Source organism: Gossypium hirsutum, chromosome D06, assembly GCF_007990345.1.
Source record: "Gossypium hirsutum isolate 1008001.06 chromosome D06, Gossypium_hirsutum_v2.1, whole genome shotgun sequence".
In the NCBI taxonomy this organism is placed as follows: Eukaryota; Viridiplantae; Streptophyta; class Magnoliopsida; order Malvales; family Malvaceae; genus Gossypium; species Gossypium hirsutum.
Window position 1 is genome coordinate 64,362,841 of NC_053442.1, and position 16,800 is coordinate 64,379,640.

At 34.8% G+C, this 16,800-nt stretch overlaps 2 protein-coding genes across 10 annotated transcripts in view; one reads left to right on the plus strand and one right to left on the minus strand.

Annotated features, from left to right (window-relative positions):
- The first annotated feature begins 1,096 nt into the window (after positions 1–1,096).
- Positions 1,097–12,374, plus strand: LOC107924100 (regulator of telomere elongation helicase 1 homolog). Of its 7 annotated transcripts, none has more exons than XM_016854384.2 (23): positions 1,097–1,362; positions 1,769–2,025; positions 3,124–3,272; positions 3,794–3,875; positions 4,025–4,172; positions 4,378–4,534; positions 4,871–5,154; positions 5,300–5,345; positions 6,207–6,348; positions 6,445–6,599; positions 7,255–7,346; positions 7,432–7,530; positions 7,624–7,692; positions 8,435–8,521; positions 8,638–8,724; positions 8,797–8,921; positions 9,694–9,751; positions 9,818–9,923; positions 10,253–10,344; positions 10,435–10,833; positions 10,909–11,025; positions 11,355–11,500; positions 11,994–12,374. In XM_016854384.2, the coding sequence occupies exons 1-23, from the start codon at positions 1,261–1,263 to the stop codon at positions 12,067–12,069; spliced, it is 3,075 nt and encodes a 1,024-aa protein (XP_016709873.2). In that variant the 5' UTR covers positions 1,097–1,260; the 3' UTR covers positions 12,070–12,374. The 7 variants fall into 7 exon arrangements, with proteins under 7 accessions (XP_016709873.2, XP_016709874.2, XP_016709875.2 ...); XM_016854385.2 differs by having other exon boundaries at positions 10,444–10,833; XM_016854386.2 differs by having other exon boundaries at positions 1,116–1,362; positions 8,806–8,921.
- A 91-nt stretch (positions 12,375–12,465) lies between these two features.
- Positions 12,466–16,800, minus strand: part of LOC107937330 (receptor-like protein 15) — a 54,607-nt gene continuing 50,272 nt past the window's right edge. For 2 of the 3 annotated variants that reach the window (XM_041096217.1, XM_016854383.2), the window contains one exon: positions 12,479–14,881. In XM_041096217.1, the coding sequence (XP_040952151.1) occupies positions 12,594–14,881 (2,288 nt within the window). In that variant the 3' untranslated portion in view covers positions 12,479–12,593. Of the gene's footprint in view, positions 14,882–15,584; positions 15,732–16,800 lie in introns of all 3 variants that reach the window. The other variant, XM_016854380.2, reaches the window with a different exon arrangement.

Genomic DNA, 16,800 nt, shown 5'->3' on the forward strand with positions numbered 1-16,800 from the left:
ATTGACAGTGTTGTTTATGTAGGAGCACATGAATTTGAGCGCGTTGACATGTATTTATCCCCCTATTGAAGGGTTGGTGAGAAATTATGAATAGTTTTAAATAATTTGTATAAAAGAAACTAGACATACATTTGTTTTCGAAAAAATCCAAATCATATTTACTCGAAATTTTACAATTAGTTAATAATTGTGTGTATACAGATTTCAAAATTAATAATTATGTAAGTAAATAAGACTAACAAACCAAAATCTACAAATGAGTAGGCTAGAGGTGAGAGATACCACTAGAGGTGATTATGGGTTGGGCTACTCTGCCCGGCCCGACGGCCTACCCAAAAAATGGGAGGATTTGGGTAAAAATATATGCTCGAAATATGAGTTTGGGTAAACAAATAATGTCCGTTTAGAAAACGGGCCGGGCCTCGAGTAAAACATTTTTGGCCATGGCCCGACTCGGCCCGAATTATATATTAAATATATATTTTTATTTTTAATCAAATATATTTTTTATTTTTAATTTAGATTATATTTTGTAGGTTTTTGATGCTATTTTGGTGTTGTAAAATTTAATATGGGTCGGCCGAGCTGGGCACGGCTTAGCATTTTTTTGAGCCGACCCAGCTTAAAATATGGGCTTAAAAATTTATCCAAGCCCGACCCAAACTCGACTCGGCCCATGATCACCTCTAGATATATACCACTAAAGATAAATGCAAACTAATGTTCAAATTGGCAAGAAGTGAAGGCAAGGTTAATGAGGGTGCAAGCATTCTTAAAGAGTGAAGGTACAATGTAGTAATGGATTAATATCCTCGTAAAAAAATAAATGTGTATTGATAACTTGAATCAAAATTTTCTAATATTCAAATCTTTATCTAAAGTATTGATATTGATAACAGAAATAAAAAGTATACAACTGTAAAAAAGAGAGAGGTTGTAATAGAAAGGATTTCACTGTGTAAAATATTGGATTTGCAATTTAAATTCAAAATGAAAATAGGGGACTAAAATACAAACATACAAAAAGTACAGGGGCTTAAAGAAAATTTTAACCAAATTACAATCATATTAGACGACAGCTTCTTTGGAAATAAACTATGCACTAATCAGGAGCGCAATGGCGGGAAAATCTATCTCCCATTCCTTCGCCCCCTAGGGTTTATATACCATGTTCTATAAGACTACAACTCAATTCAAACTAGTTAACAAAGGTAAACCCTCTCATTTTTCTCGTAATCCAAACAGAAAAAGAAAGGGAAAATGCCCACTTACAAGTTACGGGGAATCGATGTTGATTTTCCGTTCGAGGCTTATGATTGCCAACTAGTTTACATGGAGAAAGTTATTGAAGCTCTCCAAAAGGTACATTCTTAAAACTTTTTGTAGTTGCTATTGCTGTTTAGTGGTAAGGATTTTTTTTTGTTATTCTGAATAGTGGAATTGAATTTAAGGAACAGTGATCACAGGTCTGATTTTCTTCAATTTTTTAAGAAAATATATAAAAAACTAAATTTTAGTTTATTAAAGTACTGATTTTTTTTGGGAGAAATGTGTTAAATTATAAGAAAATTTTGGGTGCTGTTTTGAAACATGGTTATGCAATTGAAGGGCATTAGGGTAATTGTTATTTATATTTTGGCATGATTGAGTTGGATATTGATGTTGGGTTGTTTTAAATTCTTGTTCTGGGTTCTATTTTTAGGAACTAAGTGATGTGTAGTATGAATTTTGTTTATTTAAGGTTTGTTCTATTTGTTTTATGTTGCAGAGGTGTAATGCACTTTTGGAGAGTCCTACTGGAACTGGGAAAACATTATGTCTTCTCTGTGCCACGTTGGCCTGGAGGAAAAGTTTGGGTGGGTTTTCAACTGGGAGCAGTCAAAGAAAGAGTGAATTCCATGGGAGCCAACCTGACGTAGGATCATCAGAGTCTCAGTCCAGTAACCATCCAACCATAGTGTATACCTCACGTACTCACAGCCAACTTCGGCAAGTCGTTCAAGAGTTGAGAAGAAGCAATTACAGGTCATGGTTGATTGTTTCATTACACATGATTTAGGTTTCTTTATCAATAGCTTATTGTTCCAGTTGTGTTATGCGTGGTTTGCTGTGGTGGAGATGATTGATATGTCTTTGTTCTCCAAATTTAAGGAAAAACTGGAAGAGCATATGTTGGTTCATGCTCTTTTTTGGCATCTGCATCTGAGCTTATTTTTTCAGTCTTACCACTTCCAATATTAGGCTGTAGACCAATGTCTTCAGGCTGGCTTACCAGATATGTCCGATCTGATCCATTCTCCTGGAAGACTTTTGTCTTGTTCTAGCCAGAGCCCTGGAGAATATTCTTGAGCTGATAACTACTTCTCTCTCTCTTCTCTTCTCTTTTTAAAAAATATTTGTGGTAGAATCTATTGTCTTAAATCTGTTTGATAAGATAAGAGGTGAGATCCTGAGGTAATATAATATGCTTTGTAACTGAACAATCGTGAAACTCTATTAAGCCATGTGTTCAATGGCTTGATCAAGTTGGCGACAAACTTCCTGATACTTGGTTTGTTTAACAAAGGAGTTTTACATCGCACATTGAGCTTGGTTTGATTATTAACCCAAGCTCCATCTGTTTTAAACCTCAATTGAGTTGCTTTTTGATTGGAGCATAAAATAACTGCTGTATTTCTAGGAAATCTTTTCACTAGAGGTTTCAACTTGAATCATTCTTAGATTATCTGCATTTTACTCCTTGCCTAACTGGTTTGTTTATTTGTTTTTTTTTCTTTTCTGATCAGTATTTATATGAAATGTTGCATGTCTAGAAACATTAAGTCTTAAAGTAAAAAAAATTGAAGGTATAACAACACTTAAATTTTCATTTCTTTGAATGTCGCATAAACTTTGTTTGTCTTTTACTAAAAGAAAGAGAAATATGAAGATACTGCAGATTTCCTAGCATTTTCCTGTCATCTATTACATCTAAGGGAGCTTCTCTTGTTGTTAAACATTGTTGTTAAAATATGTTCTTAAGCTTCTTCAGAGGTATCGGTGGACATTTATGTTGTTGATATTTTCATAAGCTCAATATTTTGGCTTAGGGTTTTGACTTTCTGAATATTAGAGGATGTACAGGCCCAAGATGGTAGTTTTGGGATCTCGAGAGCAATTGTGCATACATGAAGAAGTAAGTTTACTTCGAGGAAAAGCCCAGACAAATGCCTGCCGTTTCCTTTGCAGAAAGCGTCAGAAGCGTTCATGCACTCATTTTTCACGTGTTGCTGGTACTTGTTCACTTTTATGCATAGATGTCATTTGACATACACCGCCCCTGCCCTGAATATGTCAGCATCTATTCAATAGGTCGTTTAATTTAAACTTTTAACTCTTGGTTGATGTACACTTTTATCTTATATAGACTGACTGTAAAAGGGGAGGACGTGGACTTTGATTCTGGCTTTAGAGTGTGTGATAATTATTAGGAACTGCTGTTAAAGCATTGTATCACATTGGATTGTTATCCAATCTACAAGAGGAAAGTAAGAAATGCCTATATATATTCATCATGGTAATGCGGAGATAGTTTGCTTGATTTCCTTTTACAAAGTATTACTTCATGATGGTCATACGAGCTTGATATGAACAATAGGGAAGAGTTGAGATACTGTTCTAATGTTCTCTGGACTATACTATTCAATTATTTCCAGTGAATTGAGCAACTATCTCTTTAATTTCCTTTTTGAAGTTTTCATTTGGAAATAGTTCAGGGGCATCCAGTGTCAACTAATGTTGCTTTTTATTGTAGATTATATGAAGAGCAATCCTCATATTGGTGATGAGCCTGTTGACATAGAGGATTTGGTGAATATTGGAAGAAAATACGGACCGTAGGTTTCTGCAGTAGTGTTCTCTTTCCATACTTCATATGGTTGTTATTTTTACTCCAATGCATGTCCTGGTCTAAAGCCCCACTACTAATTTTAATATTGTTGATTATGTTTTCTTGCTAGTTTTTACAATGTCTTTTTTCTTGTAGGTGCCCTTATTATGTAGCGCGAGAACTCCACAAGGCTGTTGATATTTTATTTGCACCTTACAACTATCTTATAGATCGTGAATATAGAGGATCTCTTAATTTTGAGTGGCACAATAGCATACTGATTTTTGATGAAGCTCACAACCTTGTAAGGGGAAAATTGAAATTTGTAACTGGAACTTATGTGTAAATTTTAGATAAAACATATTTTCTGCTGCTAATTGAAATTCTTTGTTCACTACTGTTGGAATTTAGTTATTCTACTGAATGACATAGGCTAACTCATTTGAAAGTCAACTTTCTTCCTTTTGTTATGTGAGCTTAGCTACTAATTTCATGGGAATACAATGCAGGAAAGCATATGTGCTGATGCAGCCTCTTTTGACTTGTCTTCTGGGCTTCTGACTGCATGTATATCTGAAGCGAAACATTGTGTTGACCTAGCTGTTGGGAGGCGAGAAGAATCAAATGATAAATCAGGGAATCCTGATAACTTTGCAATCCTTCGAGGTTAGTCAGTTGGTACATTGAGAACGTATCTATATTGCTGTTCTTAGAAATGCTTTTGTATGCAACTATATATAAGCTTTTATTATTTTCAAATGCCACAGTTGTTTCTTCAATGAGTTGTATTTGTCCTCCTGCACTGAGTTAGCTTTGGTTCTTTAAGTTGAGGATATTGTACTTCTAGAAAACCTTTCAATCACTTTGCTGGCAGCTTCAGCTTAATTGTGTTTGTAATTTCATTGTATTTATGTATGAGTGTGTGCACATCTCACTTTCTTTTTATATACACACGTATCCTTATCAATGCATTTATTGAGAGCTTATTCTGCATGTTTTTAGCTCTTCTTTTGAAACTTCAGAAGCGAATTGATGAAGTTCCCATTGAATCCAAGGAACTTGGATTTACCAAGCCTGGGCCCTACATTTATGAACTACTTGCTGATCTTAATATCACACATGAAACTGCATCTAAGCTTATCGAAATAATTGAGGATGCTACTGTGCTGCTTGAGGAAGATAAGAAGCATGATGCAAAGGGAAATGGCTGTAGGCTGGAAAGCATTGGCAACATCCTTAAAAGTATATACAGAGACAAGGGCAATGGTCATGCTGATTCTTATCGTGTAAGCTTGGATCTCAGTGCCTTGAGTTGACAGACTCATGACAGTGGATGTTGTTGTCATTACCTTTTTAATAGTGGGCATTGTTTCCATACTATTCTTCCCTAAGCTAGGCATCTTATGTTTGAACTCTAATCTGTTATTTTAGGTTCATGTGCAAGAGGCTGAGGTGAATGCTACAGATATCTTCAAAGGTAATTCAGAGACCAAATTGTTAGAATTTGTTATTTGCTCTTTAATTTGTTCTACATGTGTATTTACCCTGCTTGATTCAATTTAGTTCTTTATTTAGATCAGGTTGACATTGTTAAAGATCATTATGATTCTTCCGGTTGTCAGGTGTGAATGTAGGCATATGGACACCCCCTTTTTTAGGAGCCCCATGGTTTACAAAGAAAATTAACTTTATTAATACATAAACAAATGAGGTTATTCTTTTCTTTTCTTTTCCCTAACTAAATGAAAAACTGGCTGGGAATCTGGGATGCAGTAAGGATTCAGGAAAAGAAAATGAACAATAAGAAGTACTGAAAAAGAACTGGTGCTTATTGGCAGATGCATGTGATGTTAGTTGGAACTTGTGGAAATTACCCACATTGGTTGTAAGATATTGTTGTTAGTAACAAGGTTGTTGGTATTTCCTTGTATCTTGTTCAAAATCAAGATCTTACTTGTTATACTTGCATGAAATAGTAAGCCATTTAGTTACAAGATGAGGATCTTCCATCCTCCATCCTCCTGTATGCCAAAATGGACAGACAAAAGAAGGTAGACTTTTGTGTATTCCAAGGTGCACTATAGGTGCATATTCTGTCTTGTTGTGGAGTTTCATCTCAAAATTTATACAGATTTTACGGAACACATTCCTATCTTTTTCTCTGAATTTATTCCACTTCTTGACAATAATTGATGCACTTCATATAGCTTCATCAGTCAATCATAACAGATAAGGGAGCTACAAGGTTCTGGTCCTGGATACCACCATTCTGCTGTGATGTTTTAATATGCTTTGTGGTAAAAATGAATTACATATTCATATTTTTGAACTTTGGCAGGTAAGTCATCCAGGATACTCAGCTGGTGGTGCTTCAATCCAGGAATTGCCATGCAGGAGTTCTCCGAAAGGGGTGTTGGATCTATTATATTGACATCGGGTACATTATCTCCCTTGGATTCATTCGCACAAGAATTCAAATTGTAAGTTGCACCGATTCATTCTTTTTAAAATTATTTTGCTTTGGTTTTCTTGAATCTTAATTACTAAAGAGAGAAACCTTCTGCATGTTATTTCAGAGATTTTCCTATTCAGTTGGAAAATCCTCATGTAATATCCTCAAATCAGATATGGGCTGGAGTTGTACCACTTGGTCCATCAGGTCGTCCCTTCAATTCATCTTTCCGATTTCGTGATTCTCCAGAATACAAACAAGAGCTGGGCAATGCTATTGGTATGTGAACCTTTTCATAGATAATAGTTAGATGTGCCGATGGTAAAACTAGAAATATAATGCTTTTAGTCTAATGATCTCTGGATTCTTTTCTCAATTTCTCAATCCAATGAGAAATATAACACTTATTGGTGGTAGAAAGGCTATTGGTTCTTTTCTCAGCTTCATCATGTTACTGCACTGGAGGGAATCCATTGAATATACAATTTTCTGAATAATAGACATGAGCAGGTCATACTATTTGGATAAAATTTGCTAAGAGAGCTGTCAATAGGTCCATAGCTCAGTGGGAGATCATTTGACTGTAGATAAAACCATGCTATGACTATCTTTAGCCTGGTGGGTTGAGTATACATGTTCAAAAGATTCAGACTTTGTAAAAGAAAGAGCATGTTGTTTACACGAGGCAATATCAACTATTAATGCGTTGATCTAAGAGGGATTTCTAAGTTTATACATGGAAACAATAACTTTCAAAGAAGGAAGTCCGTTATTTAACTATAATAGGCTTGAAGTATTATGCTCAAATTGTGCAGAGTTGCCTTGCGTATGCTTCAGTTTATGATAATTAATGACAATAAGGTTTCCATATTTGCCTTAGTAGCCATAATGTTTCAGTAACATTGTTTTTTCCTCTTTTTGAGTTCTTTTCCAGTCAATTTTGCTCGAATTGTACCTGATGGACTGCTTGTGTTCTTTCCTTCTTACTACCTTTTGGACCAGTGCATTAGTTGTTGGAAGAACATGGTAAGATCTTGGAACAAGAATAATGGAGAAAGGAAGTGAATCCATACTTTTAGCTTCATAAACATTATGTTCTTTCTCCTTGCAGGGTAATACAAATTCAAGTACGATATGGGAAAGAATATGCAAATTTAAGAAACCCGTTATTGAACCCAGACAATCTTCCCTCTTTCCTATGGCAATTGAGGTTGTAGATCCAGGAAATTTTAATTTGTCTTATATAGTATTCAAACAATCAGAGAATTCATAGCCCGGATAAATAGTTTCTTTTTTTTGGCAGGACTATATGACCAAAATAAAGGACACCTCCACTTCGGGTGCAGTATTTTTTGCAGTTTGTCGTGGCAAGGTATGCTGTTCCCATCCAAATATAAAGCAAATCTTTGTTTTTGCACTGTGCCAGACATACATGTAACATGTTTTATGGTGATAAAAGAATGGAGAGATCTCCTTTGTGCTTTCAACCATATATTGTGCCTGTGGAAAGGTTGTTTGGGGGCTTCAGAGATACACCCTTACAAGCCTGCCTAACATAATTCTTGTGTAGTGGTGTTTTATTATTACAAAGGAGAAAATACATGCTACCTGCTAGATGGAAAACAGCTGTGTTATATAAATTCCAGAATATGTTTCTAGCATACTTTTTTTTTCTTTTCTGATTTCTGATTCCTTAATAAATACTTTTTAATATATTCAAGAGATGTAAGATTTTAGTGAATAACGCATTATTCCCCACTAAAAGATATACGAACGAGTTCACCTTGTATTTGTTACTAAACCTTGGATTAACCTAAGGAGCAATTTTCTTTGTGATCCTGAACTTCATCTTTATTTATACTTATGTTTAGTTCCAGGTTCTCTAGATCTGTATGAACAATGCTATTAGTAATATTATATAATAAAAGTAATGACTCAGGTCGTATTTCTTGCTAATGATTGATGTTCTACATGGTATGCGAGTCTACATTACTGTAGTCTTGGTTCGCCCCCCCCCCCCGGGGGGCCCCTCAAAGGCTTCTTGTTTATCTTTCTGAAGCTCAGCTCTGTCTACCATGGTTGATTCTTTTTTCCCCCTCTTTCTATTTCTTCAGGTCAGTGAAGGGTTAGATTTTGCTGACCATGCTGGAAGGGCAGTGGTCATCACTGGGATGCCATTTGCCACGCCGACAGACCCCAAGGTTTGTTCAGCCTTAGCCTATTGCTCAGTTTCTTCATTTGCAGTTTTCACTCCACTCTTTATCAGCTTTGCTTTTTTCTAAATCTATTACTGGATGAGCATCTGATAATATGACAGGTTCGTCTCAAACGTGAGTACCTGGACCTACAGGCACAATCACCCAGGGAAGGATGTAAGGCGATGACTGATGCAGATATTTCTCGGGTAAAGATTTTTTGAAACTTAATTAAATGCTTTTCATTTTCAAGTAAACAGTTTCCATGCTAATTTCATCAGATGATTAAGTTGTTATCTGGAGAAGAGTGGTACAATCAACAAGCATCAAGAGCTGTAAATCAGTCAGTCGGACGAGTTATCCGTCACCGTCATGATTATGGAGCAATTATCTTTTGTGATGAAAGGTATTTGCTTTCTATTGCCTTTCCTTGTGATCTTTCATCTGAGTATTCTCCAAGTAGTAAATGCTTGAAGCTGTTATATTAACAGTTTCTGTTCGATGTGTTCCCTTCAACTCTCTTTCGGAGACATATTATATCTAGTATCGCTTTTCTCTTCCCCTACTGAGGGGTTAAAACTGTTACTCTGGTTTAACTAATTAAAAGCCCCAGTTGTTAAATTTAGCATTTAGTGGTAAACTTGGATGTACTACCTTAGTTTACATTATAATCTGGACCTGACCAAGCATGAAGCGAAAAGTTTTCTCAGTTTGGAAGAATAAGACCTAAGCTGTAAACTTGGGAAGTTGAAGGCTCACAAGCGATTTGTTTGTGTGAACCCATCCATCCTTTTTTTTTTTTTTGTGAATTATTCATGGAGTTGTTGTATATAATGTTGGTTGTGCCTCATCTTCTTATCCCTTGTTTTCTGTAACATAATATGTATATCACTTCTAAGTTAACACCTGCAGCATATGTATATTAGCGTTTTATGTTTTTTTTTCACGTTCTTTTAACTAGTTTGCAGTTTATTATAATGTTGATTGTTTGTTTGTTTGAGTTTGATGTGTGTGTTTGCATATGTTGTTATAATCCATTCAACTAGGAACCGTATGGTTGAGGTTTTCAGAAATTTTCAACTGTAAAATGCATTTCCCTAAAATTTGTTCTCCTTAACTTGGTCAACTTATTGTGCAATTTCCTTCTATGGTTACTTTATCTTCTGAGATCTTTACAGGTTTGCTCAATCAAGTCGTCAGTCTCAAATATCAGTTTGGATACAGCCTCATATTAAGGTATACTTCTACAAAATGAAGCAACCCTTTATTAGAAGGACTGCTTATTCCTCTTTACTTTTGCAGTGTTATTCCAAATTTGGGGATGCTGTTTTTACGCTGACTCGTTTCTTCCGAGATGGAGGCAGCTGTACTCCTGCAAAGCCAGAACTAGCAGACCAGAAAACCCTTGGTTAAGTGTCCTTTAATGATGTTACTGTTGTCATGTTTCTTTGATTTGTATCTCTTGATCTTAAAATGTCCAAAATTATTAATAGAGCTGTTTTAAACCTAGCTTCTTTTTAGTTTTGAAGATCTGAAGTCTGAAGTTTTTGCTCTAGTTATTAACTGCAATTTTCTATTCAATTTTTATTGGTGGGGAAGTTGACCTTTGTCATTGAATGCAATGCCTTGCTGTTATAAGTGCATGGCTCTTTACCCTCTTCTGATTACAGCATTTTTGATCATTTTGTCACCAAGATTAACTTCATAAAATCATCCATGTTTCTTAATTTCATACAGATCCAAGTCCAAGTTCTACAAAACCAGTTCCCGATGAGATAAAAACCGCTCAGGCTCTGGACGAATCTTACACGGAAAAGCTCCCTGTTTTGGTATCTATTGTTTTCTATGCATAACGTCATCATTTTTATAAACTTCTGTTTCATGTTTTTCCTTCATATGATTTGTATCTTAATAACAAGTGTTTGCAGTCTACTTCAATGGATCTACCTCACTCCAAACACAAACTATCTTCTCTTTTAGATGTTAAAAGCAGCAACAACTTGAGCCATCTCAGAGATATTCCTCCTGCCAATCTTTCATGTTTCACTCCGTGTATGGATTTGAAAAAATTGAAGCGATCAAATGGTCCAATGAGCAAAGAGAAAAAGTTGTTAATTACTGGGAGGGGAAAAATGCAATATCAAAATCATGATGTTATTGGTTTGACTGGTCATCTTCCATCAGATAAACAACAAAGTAAAGAGCAACAACTATGTTCTATGAAGAAACGCAAAGCACTACTTATAGAGCATGATAAAAGTTCCAACGTTAATGCATCAGATCCCCAAAGATCAGTGCCAAGAGACCTTCCTTTCACAGTAAGTTCAGTGAAGCACAACAATCTTTCTGATACTACAAATATGTTGAATGCTAATATTCATTTACTGCATAAGGATGATGGAGGTGCAGAGGTGGATGCCAAGTTTCTCAATCATAAAAAGAACTATGTTTGTGGAAGTGCTGAACAACTTGGTGCAGAGGAAACAAAAGGCTCCGCTTTTCTGATTCAGGTAAAATGCATCTTTTTCTTCCAAAATTTCTTATAAATGCCAGCAATTGAAAACTTTAATTGCTTTGATTCTATTTAAATTTTGGAATGAGTTTTAAGTTGAGAAACTTATCGTTGGAACCTCTAGAGAAATTAAGTTGAAAAGACTTGTATGACTTGCATTCATTCCTTGTTTAATTGTTGGAACCATCTTCCCTTAGTGATTTTTTGTTAATTTGTCTTTTGCTGCTTTCTCTTGAAATTCACAATAGAGGCTAACTCTTGTGGATTTTCACTTTCCTGATTGCATTAAATGATTTGAATTGGGAATTTTTCTTTCTTTGCCATCAGGTCAAAGAGAAACTTAGTCCTGCAGAATACAAAGATTTTGTGGGTTATATGAAGGAAATAAAGTCGAAAGTGATAAATATTGGTAATCCTCTGCAATGCATTGTGGAGTTATTTTCAGGACCTGAGAGGCTTCCTCTTCTTGAAAGGTATGCAAATACTCCAAAATGGTTGTCACCTAAAAAATAGCATTAAATTTGAAGACTGAGCAATTAGTTAACATTGTCAGTTAGGCATTGTGAAAAATAATTTAGTAGGCTTAACCTTGTATACATTAAGCAGAGACTTTCTGATGCTCATCCAGTTAATCCTATGATGCTATAAACCATATTCTGCGGTTCTAGGTTTCATTGGAAGTGTGGCAAAATTAATTTCCTATTCTCGGCATGAGTAAATGACTTATAAAGCTAAGCCCAACATTGTCTGAAATCATCAAATATGTTAGAGCCTTAAAGGCTGCAAGTGCCATCAGAGGTCTTATCTGCAACACTAGCAAAGAAACAAATTGCTAGTTTACACTATACCTAGACTACTGTCTACAGATTTTCTTTAGCCTGTCATTCATTTCCATCCCCCTTTTTAGCTTGCAACTATTATCGATTATTTTTACCGGATCTTACTCTCAGTTGTCATCTGTTACAGATTCAAGGGTTACGTGCCTGCGAGATATCGTTCTTTGTATGAGCAGTACCTCGAAACAAGTAAAAGAAATGCCTGAAAATCAGAGGAACTAAACTTATCTGGTCAAAACAGTAAGTATACGCTGCCGTTTGCCAATGTGAGGTTAGAAGTGAAAGATTGAGACTTTGGCAGCCTTGTACTTTCTAATTCTAGATCAACAATCTTTGAAGAAATATTATACAAACATTATGTAAGGTTTGTATGTAGTATATTGCAACTTGGCACAGGTTTGGAAGCTTTTGGATGTGTAACCAAGCAGCCAAGTTGCTCATTTGTGTGTGGAGGAAAGAAACTCATCCAACATGAAGGTGGTGTTACACATAGCAAACAATATTTCCATAATTATTTGTTGCTACTACTGAGATTATAAAGGACTAGACCAAGTGACAGCTAACATTTTGTACAAATTGAAATCAAACCAACTAAAATAGCAGTAAAATTAAAAATATGGCTTGTGCGAGTTTTTATTCAGTTCCAAAAGAGCACTTTAAATCCACGTCTTAACACAGTTGCTACATATAAACATGGCAATGCAATCGACAAATTTCACAACAAAATTTTCTACATGTTTCCACTACAAAAATTTATGGGGAAATTATCTACCACAAAATAGTAGCAAGAATCAAAGGCCATTTGTATATAGTAAAACCATGCTTGCCTCCAATAAGGATTTATGTACAGCACAGCTGTGATACACAATAGCACCACCACGTAACATGCGAAGAAGCTTGCATAGAAGGCATCCATATCAATGAAACCATGGTCTTCTTTGTTGCCAACCAAAGCCTTCGGTGTCAATGGCGTTTCCACGGGCGAACAATTCTTCCCCACCAATGAGCCACAAAGAAAAGGATTCCCGACGTAGTTGCTTTCATCAAATGCTCCCAACTGTCCAATCCTTTCAGGTGTCTTTCCAGATAAATTGTTGTATGACACATTGAAGTATTCCAAGAAATGTAACACCGCAAATTCGACAGGGATATTCCCTGTCAAATTGTTGTAAGAAAGATCTAGACTTTCCATGTCCATGAGGTTAGAAAATGCTCGTGGCACTGGTCCGGTCAAGCTATTGTGAGAAAGGCTCAATGTGATGAGTTTCATAATGTTTTTTGTTTCAAAACTAATTTCACCGGTAAGGTTGTTGCAGGAGAGATCAATTCCAGACATGTATTGAAGCATTCTGCTCTTGTAATTGTAGGATCTGCTCTTTACTGTGTATTCTATTGAAACTTCAATGGACATCGAACCAATCTTATTGGAATAATTATAATACGAAATATATTGCTGAGTTAGATAGTTCAGCGCAACAACTTTTAAACAGGAAGGAATACCACCAGAGAGATTGTTTTGAGAAAGATCAATCAAGCTTAAACGATCCAACTTGCATAATTGAATTGGAATTTCACCCTCAAAGTGGTTTCTCCTTAAGAGAAGATAACTTAATTCAGAAAGATTGCTAACCCAATTTGGAATGTTACCCTTTAAGTGGTTGTAGCTGAGATCCAACGTCACCAGCGAAGAGCTATCATGAAAAGCATTTGGTAACGCTCCTTGTAGCTTATTTTTAAATAAATGAACTTCCCTCACCAATACCGGCTTGAAGCAAGATGGTAGAGTCCCAGATAAACTGTTCATGGAAAGGTCCAAAAATTGAAGTTTGAGATTGAGACTACAAATTGCCCTTGGTATTGAACCTTCAAGTTGATTATCTGCCATGGCAACTAGTTCCAAATTCGAAGCAGATCCCCTCCATTGTGGCAACCTACCAAAGAGTTGGTTCCTGCTCACATCCAATGCTGCCAGCTCTGACATATTCCAAATCCAACTTGGGACTTCACCATAGATATAGTTATTGCTAAGATCTAGTATATACAAGCGAGAGCAATTAGCTAAGACATTTGGGATCATCCCAGTGAAGTTATTTCCATTTAATTCGAGCTCCAACAAGCTTGTTAGATTAAAATTTCCTGAGAAAATTGATCCTTGTAATTTGTTATTTGATAATGCAAGGAATTGTAATGAAGAGCAGCCCATAGCCATGTGCTGAGGTATCTCTCCAGACAATTGGTTGTTTGATAAGTCCAAAATTTGTAGGTAACTCATATCACCAAATGAAGAGGGAATGCTGCCATTGAAACAATTCTTTGACATGTTCAAATAAACCAAAAATGGTAGGTGTGCTCCAATTCTTACTGGGATGTTGCCACCGAAGGCATTGTTGGAGATATCCAAACGTGATAAACCAGAATGCACACGCGATGGCACTTGAAAAGGCCCTGACAGAGAGCAATTGTCGAGATGCAGGATCGTTAGCATCGTGTTGTTGTCCAACAACCAAACCGGAAATCGATCCACCTTGAAATATGTGTTTGAGAGATCGACTTGCTGCAACTCACTTTGATGGTACAAGAATTGTGGAAATGACACACCACTTCCCCAACAAGATAAGCTGATGGAATTCAATTGGAACTTTGAAGTCGAAGAATGCGACATCTCATGATCATCAGCATGTATGGTATTGTTATCTGCATGGAGGTACTTGAGTTTTGAAAGGTTGAACAAGGGTCTTAATGAGCTTGGGATGTGAAATTTATTGTTTGAAACATCCAACGATTGGAGGGATGTTAGACTTTCAAGGGCAGATATATTTCCAGAGAACTGATTAGAAGAGAGGTCCAAAGATTCAAGCAATTTTAGGCTCTTAAGGATAGATATATTTCCGGAAAACTGATTGGAAGAGAGAGATAACATTTTAAGGGAAGTGAGGTTGGAGAAACACATGGGTAAGCTACCCTTTAGATTACAGCCATTGATACCCAACTCTTGGAGATTTGTGAATTCACAGACACCTGCAAAAGTAGTAGTATATATGTATATATTTAAGGAGTTTACAAATAGGTACAAATCTAAATAATAAATAAAATATTTTCAATTAATTAGAATAATAATCAATTCAATATAAAATATTCAAGAGTGAAAATTAGAATATATTATTTGGGAGAGAATCTACACGTGATGAGATTCAAATCTAGGCATTCAAGATGCTAAGCCCTAATTCTTTGCCTTTAGTGTGTTTAACCTTTTTTCTTTGGCCCATAAGGTTTATAGAATTTAAAGTTTTAGCTTTTCTACTTGTGAAATTTGAAATTTAAAGACTAATTGGTGTATTGTTAGTAAATTTCTATTAAATTTGAATATATGCATTTTAATATTCAAAGAAATAGGAGTAGTTAATTTTATTTATTTATATATATAAAATCAAAATTATAAAGTGGATTTGAATATCCTTCCTTTATGGCTTTATGTGAATAAGCAAAGCAAATTCACATGTATCTATCCATATCCATTTTGAATCCGAGTATTATCTGAATTTATAGCATTCGAATATAAAAGAAGCATATCAGATTTATAGATATCTGAATCTATAATCTGAATTACCACATCTAAGAGAAATTATATTTCAAAATTCAAAAAGCAATAGATTTATATATATTAAATCTAGAGATTTATAAAACTAAAATGATGATGAGTAACTGAAAATAGAATATTTACCATGCATAGGTGGAGTGTTGTTACCATTGATACGATAGGCGGTCAATTTTTTAAGAGAAATGAGTGGTCCAAAAACTTGAATAATGTTTGAAGGTAAAGATGAGTAAAACAACTCCAACTCTTCCAAACTTCTCAAATTTAGGCTTTCTGTTCAACAACATTAACTGCAAGTTATATTTTGAAAAAAAATATGGGAAACAAAGTATATTTATAAAACTATGAAGAAAATAAGGATTTGAAATTATGAGTTTCGTTCTTTTATTTTACATAAATTGAGATGTTAGTTTTTCTGTTTTAATTTGTCAAAATTTGGTTAATGTAGTTTGTGTAAATTAAGAAGCTAGTCTAGTTATTGGTAATAATATATATTCTCATCTTTACATCCTTTTATAATTTTTTTTTTGAAAATAGGTCCTGCAGAATGCATTAGTTTGACGGAAAATTACAACGTTGAAAAACCAATTTCTTAGAAAAACTTAAACGGCACCTTAGCATCATTTCATAAATTAAAACTACTAAATTAATTAATCAAAATTTGGTTAATGTAGTTTGTGTAAATTAAGAAGCTAGTCTAGTTATTGGTAATAATATATATTCTCATCTTTACATCCTTTTATAATTTTGTTTTGAAAATAGATCCTACAGAATGTATTAATTAGTCTCTCTACTCTTAATCTCGAAAATTTAATCTCTCTATTCATTTAATTTAATAATTGAAATTCAACTGATAACATCATCAAAGGATTTCCGTTAAATTGGATTACATGGCTTTTTTAATATGAAATATTTACTCACGTGGCTAACTGCATTTTCTAGATTATAACATTGTTTGCAAATAATTAAAATGTGTAATAATTTGATCGAATTTTTTTTTACATGAGTGGAAGGCCAAATAAACAAAATAAATAAAATGTTGAATCTAATATGGTAAGATTTTCGATTTCAAATATGCCGGTATTTTATTTGTCTGACATAATGAGCAAAATTTTCTGCTTTAAAAACATCACACAATCGAAATGAATAGAATAAAAATAGAGTAATTAAATTTAAAAAATGCGAAGAGCATAAGGACTGCATGCATAATTAGACCTATATGTATAAATTAATTCATAATATTTAGTTTGTAAGAAAACATCAAAACTTACTATTGTGGGAATAAGAAGCCATTGTGGTTTCATTAATATTAAATCCTCCTAAAGAAAGAGTCTTCAAAGTG